This window comes from Pelobates fuscus, chromosome 9 (assembly GCF_036172605.1).
Source record: "Pelobates fuscus isolate aPelFus1 chromosome 9, aPelFus1.pri, whole genome shotgun sequence".
NCBI lineage: Eukaryota > Metazoa > Chordata > Amphibia > Anura > Pelobatidae > Pelobates > Pelobates fuscus.
The window spans coordinates 144,911,298-144,928,696 of record NC_086325.1 but is presented as its reverse complement, the minus strand read 5'-3'; the positions used below and the strand labels follow the sequence as shown (position 1 = coordinate 144,928,696).

Sequence of the window (17,399 nt, the reverse complement as noted above, 5' to 3'; positions counted from 1 at the left end):
CATTGGAGTAACTAAATGACCTCCATTTGTCTAAATATACATAGGGATTAAGGAGAGCGCGCAGGTAACTTTTTTCTTTTCTTTGTTTTTTTCTATTATAATGTGTTTAAAAACTACCTGCTCTAAAAGTCGAAATACATTTTAAAAGATAGAGACATGTGTCACTTTATCCACACTTCACTTTATTAATATACCTTCACCCATCCCCATTTAATGTTACTGTTCTCTGTAATCAGTATACTTTTGTGTCACTGTTTTATCTTCTTGATTCCATGTGCCTCAGATTCAGATCTTAATGACAATCTAGAGTTAAAGGATGGAACCCTGATTCTACGTGATCTACAAATGGCCAATACCTCTGTCGTTCAATGTGAAGCTCGCAACCTTCATGGATATATTCTAACGAACGCTTATGTCTATGTTATTGGTGAGTATTTTTGTTGACTGTACTATCCACAAGGATGAGCAAGAGTCAGACTCTTTCTGCTGTTGCCTTTACAAACGTAGAGATTATTTTATTTTATGAACTTTCTACAGGGTGGACCAAAATTTCAGAGTAAGGTTTGATGAGTCAATAACTTTTTTATTAGTGAACTAATATCAATGATGTTATATACAATGAATGCCCAACTCATGGAATTTTTTTTGACTACATACTGAAGTTGATGTCTGTTTAACCCCTTAAGGACCAAACTTCTGGAATAAAAGGGAGTCATGACATGTCACACATGTCATGTGTCCTTAAGGGGTTAATGAGCTCCATTTGCCGCCTTGCAAAGTTCGAGCTCTTTCAATTACTTTGTTCATAACATTAGTTAATGTTTGAGGCTTTGGGATAAATTACAAATACAAAAATAAAATGGATGTGCTTTTCGGACAATTTCTGCTGTCTTCAGATTAACTTTCTTATAATCTCAACACATTTCTGACGCCAAAAATGATCCCCTGGCTTCCATTATCTCTACCTTGTGACTATCACTTTAATCTCTCTTCCTTTGTAGAGCTGCCTCCAAAAATGTTAACGTTGGATGAGGTGGTGTACAGTGTGGTGGAAAATGCAGACGTCTGGATGGATTGTCGAGTATTTGGAGCCCCAGTCCCTGCAATCTCTTGGTAACAATTGCACATTTCATACAAACTTGGGCTAGGAATGACATGCCTTTGCACCACACATGCGTGTATATTGCTAAAAATATGCTCAACTATTATTATTTTTTGTTAAGTTTGCTACCTACTCACTTCATATGTACAGCTGTAGCTTAGTGAAGCAGCCAAGCAGCGATCTTGTTTTGTAGCACAGAGCTTCTGCGATAATATATGGTCTTGTATAAGAAATTGGAAATAAGGCACTGACTCTTTGTTTTATGAAACTATTGACAGTGTCATACATAACTATAGTAGTAAAATGAAGGAAACCGCACTCACCAGGCTGCCAAGTTGCACTGGATCCGGGGGTTGGCCAAACCTCACGTTAGATATATGAAAGTTTTATTGGGCAAACAAACAGCAACGTTTTGACCTGATCCACATTGAGTGCCTGGACTACCACTTTATTTCATGTGTCATGTGTCCCAAAAATTGCACATGTTAATTATTTAAAGGTAATTAAGTTCTTCCTGACAGGCGCCAGAGGCGCCAGAGGCGCATCTGCGACGCTGGATACGAAATTCACATCCAGCGTGCAGAACGTCCATAGGAAAGCATTGAAAAATGTTTTCCTATGGACTGTTTGAATGCGCGTGCGGCACTTGCCGCACATGCGCATTCCGCTCCACTCGGGAGTTGACGTCGGCGGGGGAGGAGACGTCACCAGTGCCAAGGGAGCCCAGCGTTGGATTAAGGTAAGCTGCTGAAGGGGTTTTAACCCCTTCAGCGCCAAGGGAGGGGGACCCTGAGGGTGGGGGCACCCTTAGGGCACTATAGTGTCAGGAAAACGGGTTTGTTTTCCTGACACTATAGTGATCCTTTAAGTAACATTGTTCCTATCATTTCATCAACTGTGTGTTCCCCTCTAGATGTCCCCACATTTACTTTCTGAGTTAAGTTGTACAGAAATTTGCAAGCACAAGTGTATAAGGACATCAGTAGACATATAGTAGGAATTAGAAGGAAATGTTGTTCAAGAGCTTTGTTTCAACCTTCAGACTGCTTTGTTTCATATCCCACAGGCAGGATGAAATGAAGACTAATGTGCTCATTGATCAACGCTTTGCCCTCGAAACAAACGGCACTCTTACTATCTCAGAAGTGCAAAAAGATGACATGGGCCTTTACACCTGCTTTGCGACCAACATCAAGGGCAGTGCAAATATATCTGCAATTCTAAATGTCAAAAGTGAGTTGTCAACTGGGACAATGGTTATTATGGTATTCTGGGTACATCGTGTATGTCTGTGAGGTACTAAGACATGTTGCATGCCTAAAACGTTTGACTTTAATAATGAGTTACTTACTATCTGTAGATCATCTTCAAACATTAGAATCACCATTTCAATTTGTAGGGTCAACTCATCCAAAGTCAATACATTGAGTTGGGTAATAATAACATCTGTGAGTCAGCTGCTATTAGTGTGCATGCATTAGACACCTATGGTGCAAAAAAATAAAACAAAAAAAACCCTAAAGAGATATTATTATATTGAGTAGCTAAGGAGGCCAAGAGATTTATGCACAGCTTTTGTAGCATCTTTTGAACATCACCTGTAACATCCACAAAAATGGCTGGTGATGCAAGTTGAGTTCATGTAACCTTACAAGTACTGAATTGCCAGCTGAGCCTTAGTAAATTACTAGTTATATATTGTGTGGGTGTCAGAATAAGCTAAACCTAACATGCAGAACTTAGGTCAGAACCAGAAAAAGTAGATAATGAGACAGAGCGTATTACTAGTCCTCAGAGTTGATGGATTAACACAGAAAGGAGACCTAATAACGTAAACAAAAAAATAAGCTAAAGACAGGAGAATAGAGATACACAGATTAATTGAGATTGACCAATGTCAGGATTAAGGTGGTACATATATTCAGGACAAGCCGGGGCTAAAATACCAAAAAAAAACACAATCTAACAGGAATGAGTTAATCAGGAATCAGAAGTAAATCACATCAGGACAACAAACCAATTGTGGAGGGGGTTTAAAATCTAGGATTAAAAAAAACTCTATTGGCCAGCGTCATAATTGCAATGCCAGAATGTACGGATATGGTGTTGCAAGTATGACACGGGACGCGTATATCAAAATTTATGCAAGTTTCAGAGACGCCATGAAATGACACTAAGTAATAAAGTCAAATGTAACACCAAACCATGAGGGGATGGCAAAATGATGCAGGAGCTGATGTGACAGTGGGCTTGTAAATACAATCCTTCTGACAATTATAATTGATATAACCACCCTATAATTCTTTTGTCCAGATGCCACTCAGATTATAACTCCACCAAATGACCAACGAGTAAGAAAAGGTTGGAAAGCAATCTTCGAATGCAAGGCTTTGTTTGACTCCACGCTGGATAACACAAGGGTGGAATGGAAAAAAGATGAAACTGAGATTAATGACCCTGACGACAGTGATAAGTATGTGAGATTTATTTTGAATGAGGTAAAAAAAATTTAGTATGGTCACCAAATGGGTAATACATAAGTGGGATACATCAAATGGGTCCACCAAATGGGTCTACATAAGTGGGATACATATTGAGACTTTGTCTACATTACAAGGTTCCATCACTTAGAACACTATGGTGAAGCTTAATGTTGGTAGAGAACTTCTTAAAGGAAGGGTTGTCATTCACCAAGTCAATCCATGCCAACTTCAAAAGGCAGAGCACCATGGTCATTAATAGAGCCTTTAAAAAACAAAACAAAAGGTTGTATGGTTTGTATTTTGCTTTCATTTATTCATTAGAGTTGCACTTGAAACTGGGAGTATGGTACCCCAGAGTTAGCAATATATAAAGAGCATTTTGTGGATTAAATATCCCCTCCTTCGCCCAGCCTATGTATGCCTCCACCCAACCCTCCATGATGATTAGTGACCCTGGGACTTATCTTACTTGAGGATGTTCTAGTCCCGAGGGGTTGTCATTCATGGTGCCACCATCTTAATACTTTCCTGAAAATCTATGCCTGTACCCTTTTGGGGAGGATATCGGGCAGCTTTCTTGGGACCTTTAAGAAGTATTGACTCGACTCTGCCAGAGGTGACACGTCGCTCTACGGAGATGAACATTAAGTTGACAGTCAATGACAAAGTTCTCAAACAACGTGGTAGTAAACTAAAGCTCCACTCTTTTCACTCTGTTGTAAACCTGCACGTTATACATAAGAAACTTAACCTCTGTATGACTTTTAAAATATTCCTAATTTAAACAAAACAAAAAAATATAGGATTGCACAGAGGTACTGTAACGACAATATACATTAATAAATATAAGTGTCAGGGCTACTTTAAAGCACCTCTCTCACACGTTTGTAGTTATCACACTTTTCAACAATATTCCTAATACATTGCCACTGGACTTATGTTACACTTTTAATTAATCCTTCAGGCACTGATAAAAAATGAAGAGCAGACATTCAGAACCTTGGGATTTCCACAGTTGTGCTAATAAGTTCCCAGCTTTCCACTGTGCAGGAAAGAATACAATCTGTGTTTGAACCATCTTGAGATTCAGAAGGCCTAATGGGTCAACAGGATGTCAAATAAGATATTTTAGATTGAAAACAAAGACATTGACAAAACATAAAATTATCAAAGGTTGTAGTTAGTTTTTAAAGTGCTCTATGATTGAAAAAAAACAAAAAACAGTTCTGATGACAAAGTAACATTAATAGTTGGGTCAAAAATCCAAAGAACCTGTAGACCTTAGGATAGCACTCTTACTCTTCTTCTTCTGGCTCACTAGGTATTTCATTGACGTCAATTACACACTGAGTATCACCAATGTCCAAGAGGATGACCAAGGAACTTACAAATGTGTGGCTCGCACAGACTTGGACTCAGTGGAAAAAACAGCAGAACTTGTTGTGATGGGTGAGTATTCAGAAATATGACTTGTAACCCAGAGAGGGTGTGACAGCCTTTGTACCTCGACAGCCCAGACAAGGCTCCTATGCAACAGCCACCACCTGAAGCCTACACAGTGAACTACAACTGTTCCTATTGCTGACAGTTTTCCGTTGCTCACAAGCCTTATTATTGTTTACCTCCTACCTTTCATATATTGTTTCTTTGATTTTAACGCTTAACCCCTTAAGGACACATGACATGTGTGACATGTCATGATTCCCTTTTATTCCAGAAGTTTGGTCCTTAAGGGGTTAATCAGGTTCCAAGGTCTAGCTTAGTTCCCAGCCTCCCACAATAGAACCAGTACGGTTACCAACCCGTATAGTCATCTCCCCCCAGCTTTTTGCCTAGGCTGGATGACAGGCATAGCAAGATATTAGCCTGGCGGTGTAATCTTACCCCCTATGTACATCCCACACCAGTCAGATTAGCTCGATATTTGGATAGCAGATAGTTTAGCTTATTGTTTTAGATCATAATGACACCAACATAAATACAAAAATTCAACTCACAATAAGCAGAGCAAAATTCACACTCAAATATTGTTTTACTACTTATTGTTTTATTACATATTGTGCTTTTATCCTACTGATATCTTGTTAAGCCTTGTGGTTTGAAACAAAAATAACACATTTAAAAAAAGAAATATGACTTAAAGTTAAAGATTAATTAATACTTATATCTACTAATACTTTTTAAGGTAAAATCTACAAAACAACTTCAGTGTATTCTATAGATGGTATTTCCACTACTGCAACAAAAGATTAACCCTCCAAAGACTCCAACCCAGAACTTTTTGGACTCTCTTTGCAAGTTTAAAAATATATTTTATGTTGTGTATAGAGATACCACTGATTGAGGGTTTATAGGGGGTTTATATTTACATTTACACCATTTACCTGCGACAAGTGGTTGTTTTTGCACACTTTTAGAGATTGCTTAAATGCAAATCGTTTATACATAGCGCTGACACTCTGCTCTTATAGTTCCAGGGTGAATGAGTAGTTTTTAGGCATGTGTAGTTTATAACCGGATTTTCGCACTGTGCTATTTATAGGAAAATCAGGTTCGTTAACAGAATACTATAGATTACTTATAATGTATCTGAGGAATAGCATATGTAATAGTTCAAGAGTAAATATGTTATAGCAGATTTGTACCAAAATGGGAACTCTTAAAGACATGGTTGGTGAAAGCTGGATCCCCAGATGTTGTAGAACCAAAAGGTCCATAGAGTTTTTTCCAGCCTAAAAAATGTCATAGGATTATGGCAGGTGTAGTTCTACAAGAGCAGGAGATCTTTCTCTAGAACTACAAATTCTATGATTCCTTTCCAAACTGAAGGTCGTTCGATCTTCGATGTAAGATGTAGCAGAATGTGTAAAAGTTAAAGAGGGCAAAGCAGAAAAACAAAAGGTATTAAGAGTATTATAAAATAGTAAAGGTACAATGTCGTTTCTTCAGTCTGTGAAGGCTGAGTAATGTTTTAGTTACTGGAAATCAAAGACCAGGTACAATATATCCATTAAAGTAATAACTGTGTCAGTCTACAAACCAGACAGTCCCTCTAGATCAAGCCCAGTGATGGTCATATATATATTTCGATTTTTCCTATAAATCTGATATCAATAATACTTTTTGTTTTCATTGATCTGGATTGTTTATTGGTGGAACATGGACATGAAAAGCCATGAAATAAAGTGCATTGTATAAACTACAAAACAATAAAAAGATAAATATAAAAAAAAAAGAAATAAAGTGCAATGAAAAAAACAAAAAAACAAAAACAAACGTGAAACCATACCCACCAACCCACGGTTTAATAGCGGTGCTGGTGAAACGATTTTACTTTATTAAGAGAAATCAGCAAACACAGAAAATGCCATTTTAAATATTTCAAGCATTCTTGAAAAACCTGTCTCGAGTGAAACATATGTGGATGGTTACATTATGTAGTGCAATGCCAATCCCCATATCAACAATGGCTTTAGCACGAGGAACGATCATGCTAAATTAATTCGTTGTATCACTGTTTCATCGGCTTCATGAGGCTCTCTCTCTCTTCTGTACTTTACAGAACATATATAATTATGGCTCCTGTGTTTTCGTATGAGTGCAAAGAGAATAACATTTCAGATCTGCTTTGCGCTAGCCAAATTGGAAAAAAATTGGGTTTTGGTAACCCATATGGTCATACTATGCAACGAGTAGAGAGTAAGGAGTGTGCCCAGTAATCTAACAAGACAAACGCACATGTTGGCAAGTAGATGTTTGGACAAGTCAGTAAAGAACAGTATTCAGATAATTATTTTACATTTAAAACACATGTTCCACATTTTGTATTCTCCTGGGAACCGAGGAAAAAGTTGTCTTCCAATATGCCATCCATTTTTTTTGTAAAGGAAGAGGAAGTTCCCAGCATCCCAACCTATCACATGACATATCACTGGAAAGCCCAGGATTCCCTCTTTACAAGACAGGGATTGATAGAATAGCTCAAAAGAATAAAAGGAGAGGCACGTGAACGAAATGTCCAGGGGGATATGCTGGAAACCTATTGCAATTAGCAGTTCTCCTACAACTCAGGCAGTGTCCTATACTAATATGTCAAAATACGTGTTTTAGGTGTATAACTAAGCACTGATTGATCAGTATTGATAATTCAGTTGATTACGTAAAATAAAACACTCATGGAAGTTTAATCAGGAAACTCTAAATTGTAGCCAGTATAAATCTGAATAGCAAATGTAAGGATAGGTTAGCCAAGATGTGACTATAGCAGAGTTGGAGAATTTTTCAAAATAAAGTATTTTTGCCTAAATTCTGCCAATCAAATTCCTGTTCGCTACAATTTATAATTTAGTTAATAACTCTCTATGTGTATGTCTCTCCACTCAATATGAGAGCAAATATAGCTACTTACTGGTATCTGCTCTCTTTTGTCAGCCAATAGGAAGCGCTCTCTCTTGCCCAAACAAAACAAAAAAAAAAAGGTTAATACATAAAAAAGTTGGGCTATTGCCTCCTCACTCTCCTTTAGAGATAGTCTTAATTATTTATTTTGTAACCTTTTTTTTAACACTCTAACTAATGGTAACAGCCTATAGGTAACGCCAGTAAATCTGCACATTCAACTATTTAGAAATGTTTTTTGAAAAAACATTTTTGAATTGCATGTGAGTGCTGGGAGTGGGACCCATTTTTACAACTTTAGGAAACCATCTTTTATGAAATCTCTCATTTTGCTTTTGCCAGCAGCTTTAACCTATATATCTCATTTCAGATCTTCCTGACCCTCCATATGACTTGGAACTTTCTGATGAAGATGACATGTCAGTCACATTGTCCTGGACCCCGGCCGATGAAAATAACAGCCCAATTGAGGGTAAGATCACGCAGGTTCATGAAGGATACTTTTGTTTTCAAACTGTTATTTGTTAGGGATGTGCATGGGCAAAAAATTTGGTTCGGTTCGGCACTTCTGAAATTCTGGACCTCAGGAATTCGGACATTCGGAGGCATCCGAATGTCCGAATTTGCCGAAATTCATCCAAATTGACATTCGGAACGAATTGCACATGTCTATTATCTGTTATCATGTTGGACTTAAAGTTAAATGGTCCACAAAACGTGAATGACCAAGGTATGGCATTAAAAGCTGTGGAAACTGAGAGTTTTAGATACATCTTTTTAGCAGTTCATAATTTCAAAACGGTTAAAAAAAAAAAAAGATGATGTTTAAAAAAATGCAGGTAGGTTTAAGGCTAGGATTAGATGGGCCTAGATTATTCACTACAGTGAAAATTGCCAGGAATTGAAAGTGAAATTGAAAAATTATTTTTCAGTTATTCAGTTATTAGGAGCACTTATGATTAATGGTGACTTTGTGCCTGGGGTAAACCTGCCTTCAATATGTTGTAGCAAAGATTCTGTTTGCATACGTCTGATGTGTTGCTCTATCATTATCTGTGGATTGTAACTCGCCTTACTCTCATCCCTAACATTTGTTCTTCAAAATGTCTACCTCATAGGATTATTGCACGAAGTACAACAGTGCAACCTGTGTTTTTACTTTTATTTTTGCACATCTTTAATCTAAAACATGCACTCAAAAGTAGTGGTGATTTTTTTAAAACAATTATTTTCATTTGAGTGAAATCTCCTTCTGCCTCCTTCAAGAATGCCACTACAACAATGTATGACATTCTGCATAACACATTACCAGGAGGTAGAGAGATGCATATGTGAAAGTGATAGTTAAAGTAGTATTTGAGAATATAAGTTCATTGATGTATTTTCTAGAAATTTAACATGACGAAATTGTATTCTGTATAATGTGATGTCAGTTACTTATTGTTAACTATGATGTGTTTAAGGACACCGTTGTGACCTTGAGTTTTTCCTCGTGGACACAATTCAGACATCAGAGTATTTTTTTTAGTAATTTCGGATAAGTGAATAATATTTTTCCATTGTCAAACGTTCGATTGACTCCATGATTTTTTTTTTGTTCTTTGTCCTACAGAGTTCATCATAGAGTTTGAAGAGGATCGCTATGGGCCCGGAGTATGGCACGAACTTACCCGAGTGAATGGAGACCAAATCTCGGCCAACTTGGATCTATCTCCCTATGTCAACTACCAGTTCAGGGTTAGAGCTGTAAATGAAGTAGGACCAAGTAATGGAAGCAAGCCATCCGATCGCTTTCAAACAGAGCCAGCTGGTAATCTACTAAGAGGAATAAAGAATGGAAAGATGAAAGGGGATCGATGTCCAGAAGATCACACAATCACAACACCATATCTTACCACAAACACCACTTGCCCAATCTCCAGTCACAAAATCATGATGTCCCATCTCCAGTCACATACACCACCTGTCCGACCTCCATTCATAAATACAGCCTGTATCACGTCTAGTCAAGGACACAAGTTGTCCCATTTCTAATCTCAAGTACAAGCTGTCCATCTCATTTATAGATACAACCGTCCCATCACTAATAACAGCCGTAACATGTTCTATCTCTAGTCACTGATACATGATATTCAGTTTCTAATGTTCAAAAACTTGCATGCCTTAAAAACAGCTTGCGAACTGTCTTTAGCTAGGTGTGGACAGACGTTTTCATTGACTTTTTTGTGTTTATGCGATTGAACATTTTGTTTTTCAGCTCCTACAAAAAATCCACGGGAGGTGAAAGGAGAGGGCACTGAACCAAATAACATGTACATTTCATGGAAGGTAGATATGACTTGATTGATTGACAGAAGTTATTCTGCATGCATGTCCGTAGATACCACCACACTTCTGGGGAAGACCAAACACAAACCCACAATGCAAAATCCAGTACAGGACTGGCACCTTAGAACACTTAGCCATAAGGGGTAAAGAGACGTATCAGACCAATCAGTGCACCACAAAGCTGGTTGACTGTTGTAGGTGCAATTATTACATGACAATGTAGGGCATCACTGAATTTCTGTGGGAAAAAATAACAGGAAGGAAAAGAAAAAGTCCCTCTTATCATTATCTATTACATGGAATAATATCACTATATTTAAACATTTATGTATTGAAATATGTTGTGAACTTTGTGATTCTGATTTAAAGGGGAACTGTCAGGTCTTTGGAATTTACATGATAGAACACTAAAAGAAATACAGCATTGCTTGTGTTAACCGGCTTCTTCACATGATACTCTGTTTTAATTAAAAAATGTATTAAAGATTTAGCAAATTACATCATAATCCAGTTCAGACAGGGCATTGTCTTGGCACACAATGCAAATGAAGAGGCAAAATAGAAACATTTTTTTTATTTTTCTTCTTCTCTATTTGCTTTTTCTGTGCTGACTGTCAGGTGCAAAGGGCAGAGCTCATAGTCAGGTCTGCAATCAGAAATCTTACACTGCCCACGTGTCCACGCTCAGGGCCCTCCACCCATCCCACTACCATCTCCCACTACTTACATCTGTAGTACGGATGTAGTGTGTATTTGTAAAGTAGATGCAGTGTGTGTATATTCAAGGAAATGTGTTAAGGGAAGCAGTGAGTGTATTGAGGATCCAGTGTGCAGATGTAGGCAGCCTTCTGCCCTCCAGATGTTGTGGACTACATCTCCCCTGATGCTTTGCCAGCATTATAGCTGTAAGAGCATTATAAGAGATGTAGTCCACAATGTCTGGAGCGCAGAAGGTTTTCTACCCTTGGTATTGTGGATGCAGTGTATGTGTATAGCAGGTGGTGAGTGTGTATGTAAAGGAGGAAGTGTGTACAGTGGATGTAGAGTGTACATAGGATGCGGTATGCATTTACATTTCTTGTGTGGGATTTGGACTGTGTACTCTGGGGATGAAATTGGAGTATACTAATTTTGTATTATTATAATTGTATTTATCATAAGCTTTATCCCCCGCCCCTCTGCTTCTTATCGCTGGTCAGATAGTGGGGGACAGGATATTCCAGGTGTTCTGGTGGTACTTTGTGGCTGGGTTCAGGTTCTTCTCGCAAGCCTCGGCATTGTAGTATCCATAGAGAGGACTCGGCAGAGGTAAAGGCTGGGAGTTTGATGTGCCTCCCCCCCCCCCTTTGCCATATAAACCTGAAATCCACAGGTGTATGTATATATATATATATATATATATATATATATATAAATAAAATATTTTAAAAGAGAAAAAGATATTCACTCTGTGGTCTTTGTCAAATGAGATGGTATTTTAATCCATATGCAAGTTTACATACATCCGATCGACGTTTCGATAACCCGAACAGGTTGAAACGTCGATCGGATGTATTTAAACTTGCATATGGATTAAAATATCATTTCACTTGACAAAGACCACAGAGTACATCTCTTTTAAAAATATTTAGTATACTTTCAACATGGGATTGCACCAGGGCATTTATTTCTACTTTGTATGGACAGAAAGGGTGAGTGCCAAGCTATCTATGTGTATGTATATGTATATGTGTATATGCATATAAAATATGAGACCTGTCCCCCTTGGTGTATGGCCTGTACCTCCATGATGGCAACCTTGCTTATATCAATGATTGACAGGGAGCTGAGATGGAGGCAATCAGTTGCAAGATAAGGAGGTGCAGATTTTTACATTTAATTTTCACATCTCACAAATACATATTATATATAAGGATTATATTATAAGGATAAGTAAACATAATGTTAACTATCCTGGGATGTGACAAGTCCTCTTTAAATTAAATAAGTTAACTTTTTGTATAACCTTGACAATCCCACAGACTGCTCCAAATTCTAAACATCTATAAGTGAAATCTCTAGAATATGAATATCTGCATTTTATCCTACTGATATCATCCCACCTTGTGTTCTGCAGCCTCTGAAAGGTATTGATTGGAATGGCGAAGGGTTTGGATACCTTGTAAGGTGGAGGCGACAGGGTCTGGATGAAACATGGCAAGAAGAGAAGACCCAGAGCCCTCCAATTTTGGTGCAGTACACAAACACATACGTGCCTTATGAGATTAAAGTGCAGTCATTTAATAATCATGGTACTGCATCTGAGCCAAAAACTGTCATTGGATATTCTGGAGAAGACTGTGAGTATCTGCCTGGCCACAAAGTATTCTGTTTTACTCAGATCTTCTTTATGTAACATTCTTTTCATAAACAAAGGGTTAGAATTGCTGCCCGTAATGCAACAAAAAGGTTGGACCTGATTGTTCAGTGGTTCTCTTTCTCAATTAAAAAGTGGTATAATTCTAAGAAAATTATCCATAGTTCATTGATTTAGTGAAACAAAACATTTATTGAAAGTGTATAACAAAGAAAAATGGGGGCATAACAAACAAATCAATAAAAAGGAAACGTATTACCAGGACAGTCACCTAACGCGTTTCGTGCCGCATGGCTCTTATTCTTGGGCATGATGTGTTAACACACTGTCGGAACATTTGAACATGCAAACAAACGGTTAGCTAATAGTGATGAAACATTAACCCTCTATAAACCAAAAGATAGGAAAAAAGAATGAAAGGAAAGCCCCAAGCAAACTACTGCACCGCTAGACTTTTGAGCACTTAATAAAAGAGAAATTAAAAATATGCACATGAATATTTTGTGTCAATAAGTGCAGAACCAAGCCAATGGAATAACCATGTTCTAGATGCCATCTAACATCAGTGATATGTTGTTTGTGGCTATAAATGAGCAAATGTGAGTCCATTGATTGGCTGAAAGGTATTTTCCTGGTTTCAGTAAGAACTGTAAAGGACAGATCAGATATCTGGGAAAAATCAGAACAAACATGGTAGTTTTATAATTTCCCTTAAATGACATTTCTGATCTACAGTAAAGTAACTTTTGATGATATTTCTCATCTTTTCACAGTGTAATAGTACACACCTCCACCTTTATCAGCTGCTGGTCCACCTTACTGATGGAATGTTCTGTATTGTTCTAATTTGCAGTTCCCGACACCGTCCCAGAGAACGTGGGATTAGAATCAATCAGTGAGAGTACTATCAAGGTGGCGTGGTTGCCCGTACAGAAAGAAGGGCTGAATGGTCATTTAAGAGGATTCAAAGTGAGTATAGTCCATTCAACTGGATTAGAAGACAATACAGGACATTTATGCCTATGTTGTTAATTATATTTCTAATATGGAAGAGCAAATTCATTTAATATATGCCATTTTATGAAGTTTACCATTACCACTCATACTTTCTAATTCAGGATTATGACACTGAGGTTGACCTCGAATTCCATGCATGCATTGCAACCATATGATTGGCAAAGCTTTATGGTAATTCCAGTTGAGCATGATCAATCATGTGTTGTGAGTTACTTGTAGTCAATTCCTACAACCAGGGCGTCTCAAGCAAAGTTACTGAAGCAGTACACCCATTTGAAGAACCCCATTGTTTGTTAGGAAAGGGTTTCTCATATTCCCCTAAAAACTAAATTCTGTGGCCAAAAAGTAAAAAACAGCAAAATATTACTTTTTGGCTTTTTTTGTGCATAACTAACTATAAATATGGGTTTCAGTGCTAACAATTTCTCCACCAATCTCACCCCTTTCCAGTCAATTCTCAACTCTCAAGTCATCCCTCCTCTTCACATCTTATCTTTACTTTAAATTTAACCTTTTAACTCACTCCCCTCCGAATCGATCATTCAGGGTACCAATGAGAGCTGCCTCTACTGTTGGATAACTTAGAGACAGTACACTCCTTTGCAGCTGATGAGGCAGGTCTAGGAGAACGTTAGATCCTTAAATAACCATTAAAAAAAAACAACTAGATTCTAGGCACAAGGTCCCATTTCTTCATTACCATTGTGACCTGGTATTTTGGTTTGCCGAGCACTAGCTTAGGAATAGTTCTTGTTGCTAGACATCTTACTTTGAACCAGCTAAAACCTTTTATGAAGACTCCAGAAAGAAAAATGAGACCCACTACCATACCTTAACAACTTTTAAAAGCTATGCCCCTACAACCAAAAGGGTACATTTTGTTATGTTTTACCTCATTAGGGTTCTCACTTCTCTTGTGTAATTTTTCCGACCTTGACATCATAGAGTGGAAATGTTGTCTGAACAGAAAAGCCCTTTCTCTACTTTTTTTTTATTAGGGGCTAGTTGCCTGTTATTAAAGACCTTTGTAGTTGGAGAAACAAAATATCTAATTTCATGCTAAGGTAGTTCAAGGGTTTCTAATGTTACATGTTCATTACCTTCCTTACGTCCCTCCCCAGGTGCAATGTATTGGTCACGGAGGACGTCCTCATCCTGAGGTCATGGTTCATGGTAATACGACCCATGCTCTTGTCACCGGGTTGCAGCCTTTCAGCAACTACACAGTGAAAGTCCGTGTTTTCAATGGAAAAGGCAATGGAAGGTATAGCGAGTCGGCCTCAATTCGGACCAATGAGGGAGGTGAGAAATAAAGAGGGGAAATATGTTTACAAAGGCACCCTTTAAAAGTACCCTGACTTCCACTTGGGTGTTTACGACAATGTGGTATAGTAGGATTCATATTGTTTTATTTTATGAAAGAAGGGAAAAGATTTGTACAGAATCATAGTTATGAAAATGTGAAGTGTCTGGAATTCAAAGTGAATTATTCGGCCAAAATAAAAAGATAACTTGGAGATTTTGACTTGGTCATTTTTTTTTTTTAGTTTGGATATTTTAGCCGAAGATCAAAATATCACTTTGTGTTCACACTTTAGTTAATTTGAGTTCACACTTTAGTTAATTAGTTAATCATCTGCACAGCAATGATTATTCAAGAAGATGTTTTTTATGAAATCACATTTCAGTATGGATCTAAGAATGATGTAACAAATGGAAATTCTATTAAATAAAATGTATTGATATTGAGGGCCTGTCTAATAGCGGAGAAAAGTGTTGTGAGCGAGCAACTAATCTTTTGATATTGTTAATTTTATCACCTCTTTCTACTCTCCTGAAGAGATTGGTAGAGACATACCTAAGCTTTGTCTGGTGGACACACTCTGGAATGGTTACCAATCCAATTTTAAATTGCTACATGGAGTCTCCCACTCCAAAGAACGAGGCCTAGAGTATACTATTGATGGGAGAGGCGGACATCTTCCAGCCTAGAGGAATTTGAGCCCACTATAGCAACATACTGATTCCCCATTCACCCCCTCATTTGATTGGTGGTGGTTATCCCACCGAGGAGGCTTTATAACTCCCTCATGCAAAGGACGTTTGACTACAAGCCGAAATCGACATAGCCTGGCCAAGATAGCTGACGGCCATGTGCATATGGTGGATCACCAAATTCCACAGCGACAAGCTGATTCTGTGCTACAGCAGGTCGTTTACTTGGATATCTTACAAGCATTTGATGACATGCTCCCGGTTTCGACTAAAGTTATTCCACAAAACAAGTTTTAACATCTACAATTCTACTACTATATCAGATGTACAACAGTTTCCAGAGGAGCAGAAAGAGCGTGCTACACACTCACCTTGTTCCAGGGCCAGGTAGGGGGTCGTCTGATGCATGCACCTCGGACCCTCGAAGACGGGATCGCTATCGACACCCCAAGCTGATGAAGTTTAGAGTGACATTCTCCGGGAATTGGAAAGTCTGGAATGGCATAGCTGAAGGGCAGAAGATGCAGATTGCTCCTGGAACTTGGGTGATGTTTACCAGCTAAATGCGTCTCCCTAGGCATTCAACCTGGGGAACCAGGGAGGTCCTCACACCAGTGCACCATCGAGAATTATACTTCCTCCAGTGTGGTGTAGGCTGATCAAGCTTTAGTTGGGGCCACTCATCCCCCTATAATGGCTTAATTGTTGTTTAGATGTCAACATCATTATGTGCCCTCTGGTGGTCTTACATTATTTTCTGTTTAAGCGACTATTGAGTTCTTTATTTCATTTTCTTTTACAATTGTGCAATTATCTTGTGTTGTATAAACTAGCTTGCCATATATTGTTTATTTAACTAACCTATGTATATACACTGCTAGTGTGATGCATCAATGCACAACAAAAATACAAATGTACCAAAAAGAAAAGATTGATTCAATTTAATAACTTTTAAATATATAAATTGTTCGTTAGTGAGTCGCCCCCTGCTGGAGTTAGCTAAATCTGAAAAATGTTTCTCATAGTTGTATATACCAAAGAGTAAAATGTTGCTTTAAAGGACAGTAAGCACCAAATGCTTGTCCCATGGCTGTTGGGATCCCAATCTGAATCTATTGCCATGCTTTTTAAAGTATTATATGGCTGTTCTAAAAGAAACACTAGCAATCACTACCTCCACCCCTTTCGATGTGTCTTTGCCATTCAGAAAATATGGGTGCAGTCATATGTTTTGTAGATAGTGTACCTGTTTTAGGAATCACATATGTTCATATCATATGTATTCCAAGAATTTGCATTTACCAGTGAAAACACCCGTTAACATATTATTATGGTGAGGTGTAACAAATCACTGAAACAGATAAAATCATTTTAACCATACTACCCCTTTAAGACACCTTCCCTAGACCATGGGAGTGCTGCCATGATCCCGTAATACTTCATAGGTGTCTCCAGTTCTCTTCCAATTTGTACACTTGTATTTTTCATAGTGTTATGTTCATAATTGCATTATAATAATGTTGTTTTTACAGTGCCCAGCAAGCCATCATTTTTAAAACTTGATCGCCTGTCTGACTCTTCCCTGACTTTAACTTGGGGGCCACCGGATTCTGCTAACGGCATCCTAACAGGATATGAAATATATTATGAGATAGGTAAGTGGCCTTAAGAACAGAATCTGATTTCAAGAATTTGTGCTCATTACTCATCCTTTGGTACT

General features: G+C 38.0%; 1 protein-coding gene across 4 annotated transcripts in view; it reads left to right on the top strand.

Moving 5' to 3' along the window:
- Positions 1-17,399, top strand: part of L1CAM (L1 cell adhesion molecule) — a 173,296-nt gene that overhangs the window by 120,881 nt on the left and 35,016 nt on the right. For all 4 annotated transcript variants that reach the window (XM_063432660.1, XM_063432659.1, XM_063432661.1 and 1 more), the window contains 12 exons: positions 284-427; positions 1,002-1,113; positions 2,169-2,335; positions 3,416-3,575; positions 4,907-5,034; positions 8,354-8,455; positions 9,596-9,793; positions 10,241-10,311; positions 12,428-12,650; positions 13,521-13,636; positions 14,806-14,986; positions 17,212-17,334. In XM_063432660.1, coding sequence (XP_063288730.1) covers positions 284-427; positions 1,002-1,113; positions 2,169-2,335; positions 3,416-3,575; positions 4,907-5,034; positions 8,354-8,455; positions 9,596-9,793; positions 10,241-10,311; positions 12,428-12,650; positions 13,521-13,636; positions 14,806-14,986; positions 17,212-17,334 — 1,725 coding nt within the window. The remainder of the gene's footprint in view (positions 1-283; positions 428-1,001; positions 1,114-2,168; positions 2,336-3,415; positions 3,576-4,906; positions 5,035-8,353; positions 8,456-9,595; positions 9,794-10,240; positions 10,312-12,427; positions 12,651-13,520; positions 13,637-14,805; positions 14,987-17,211; positions 17,335-17,399) is intronic.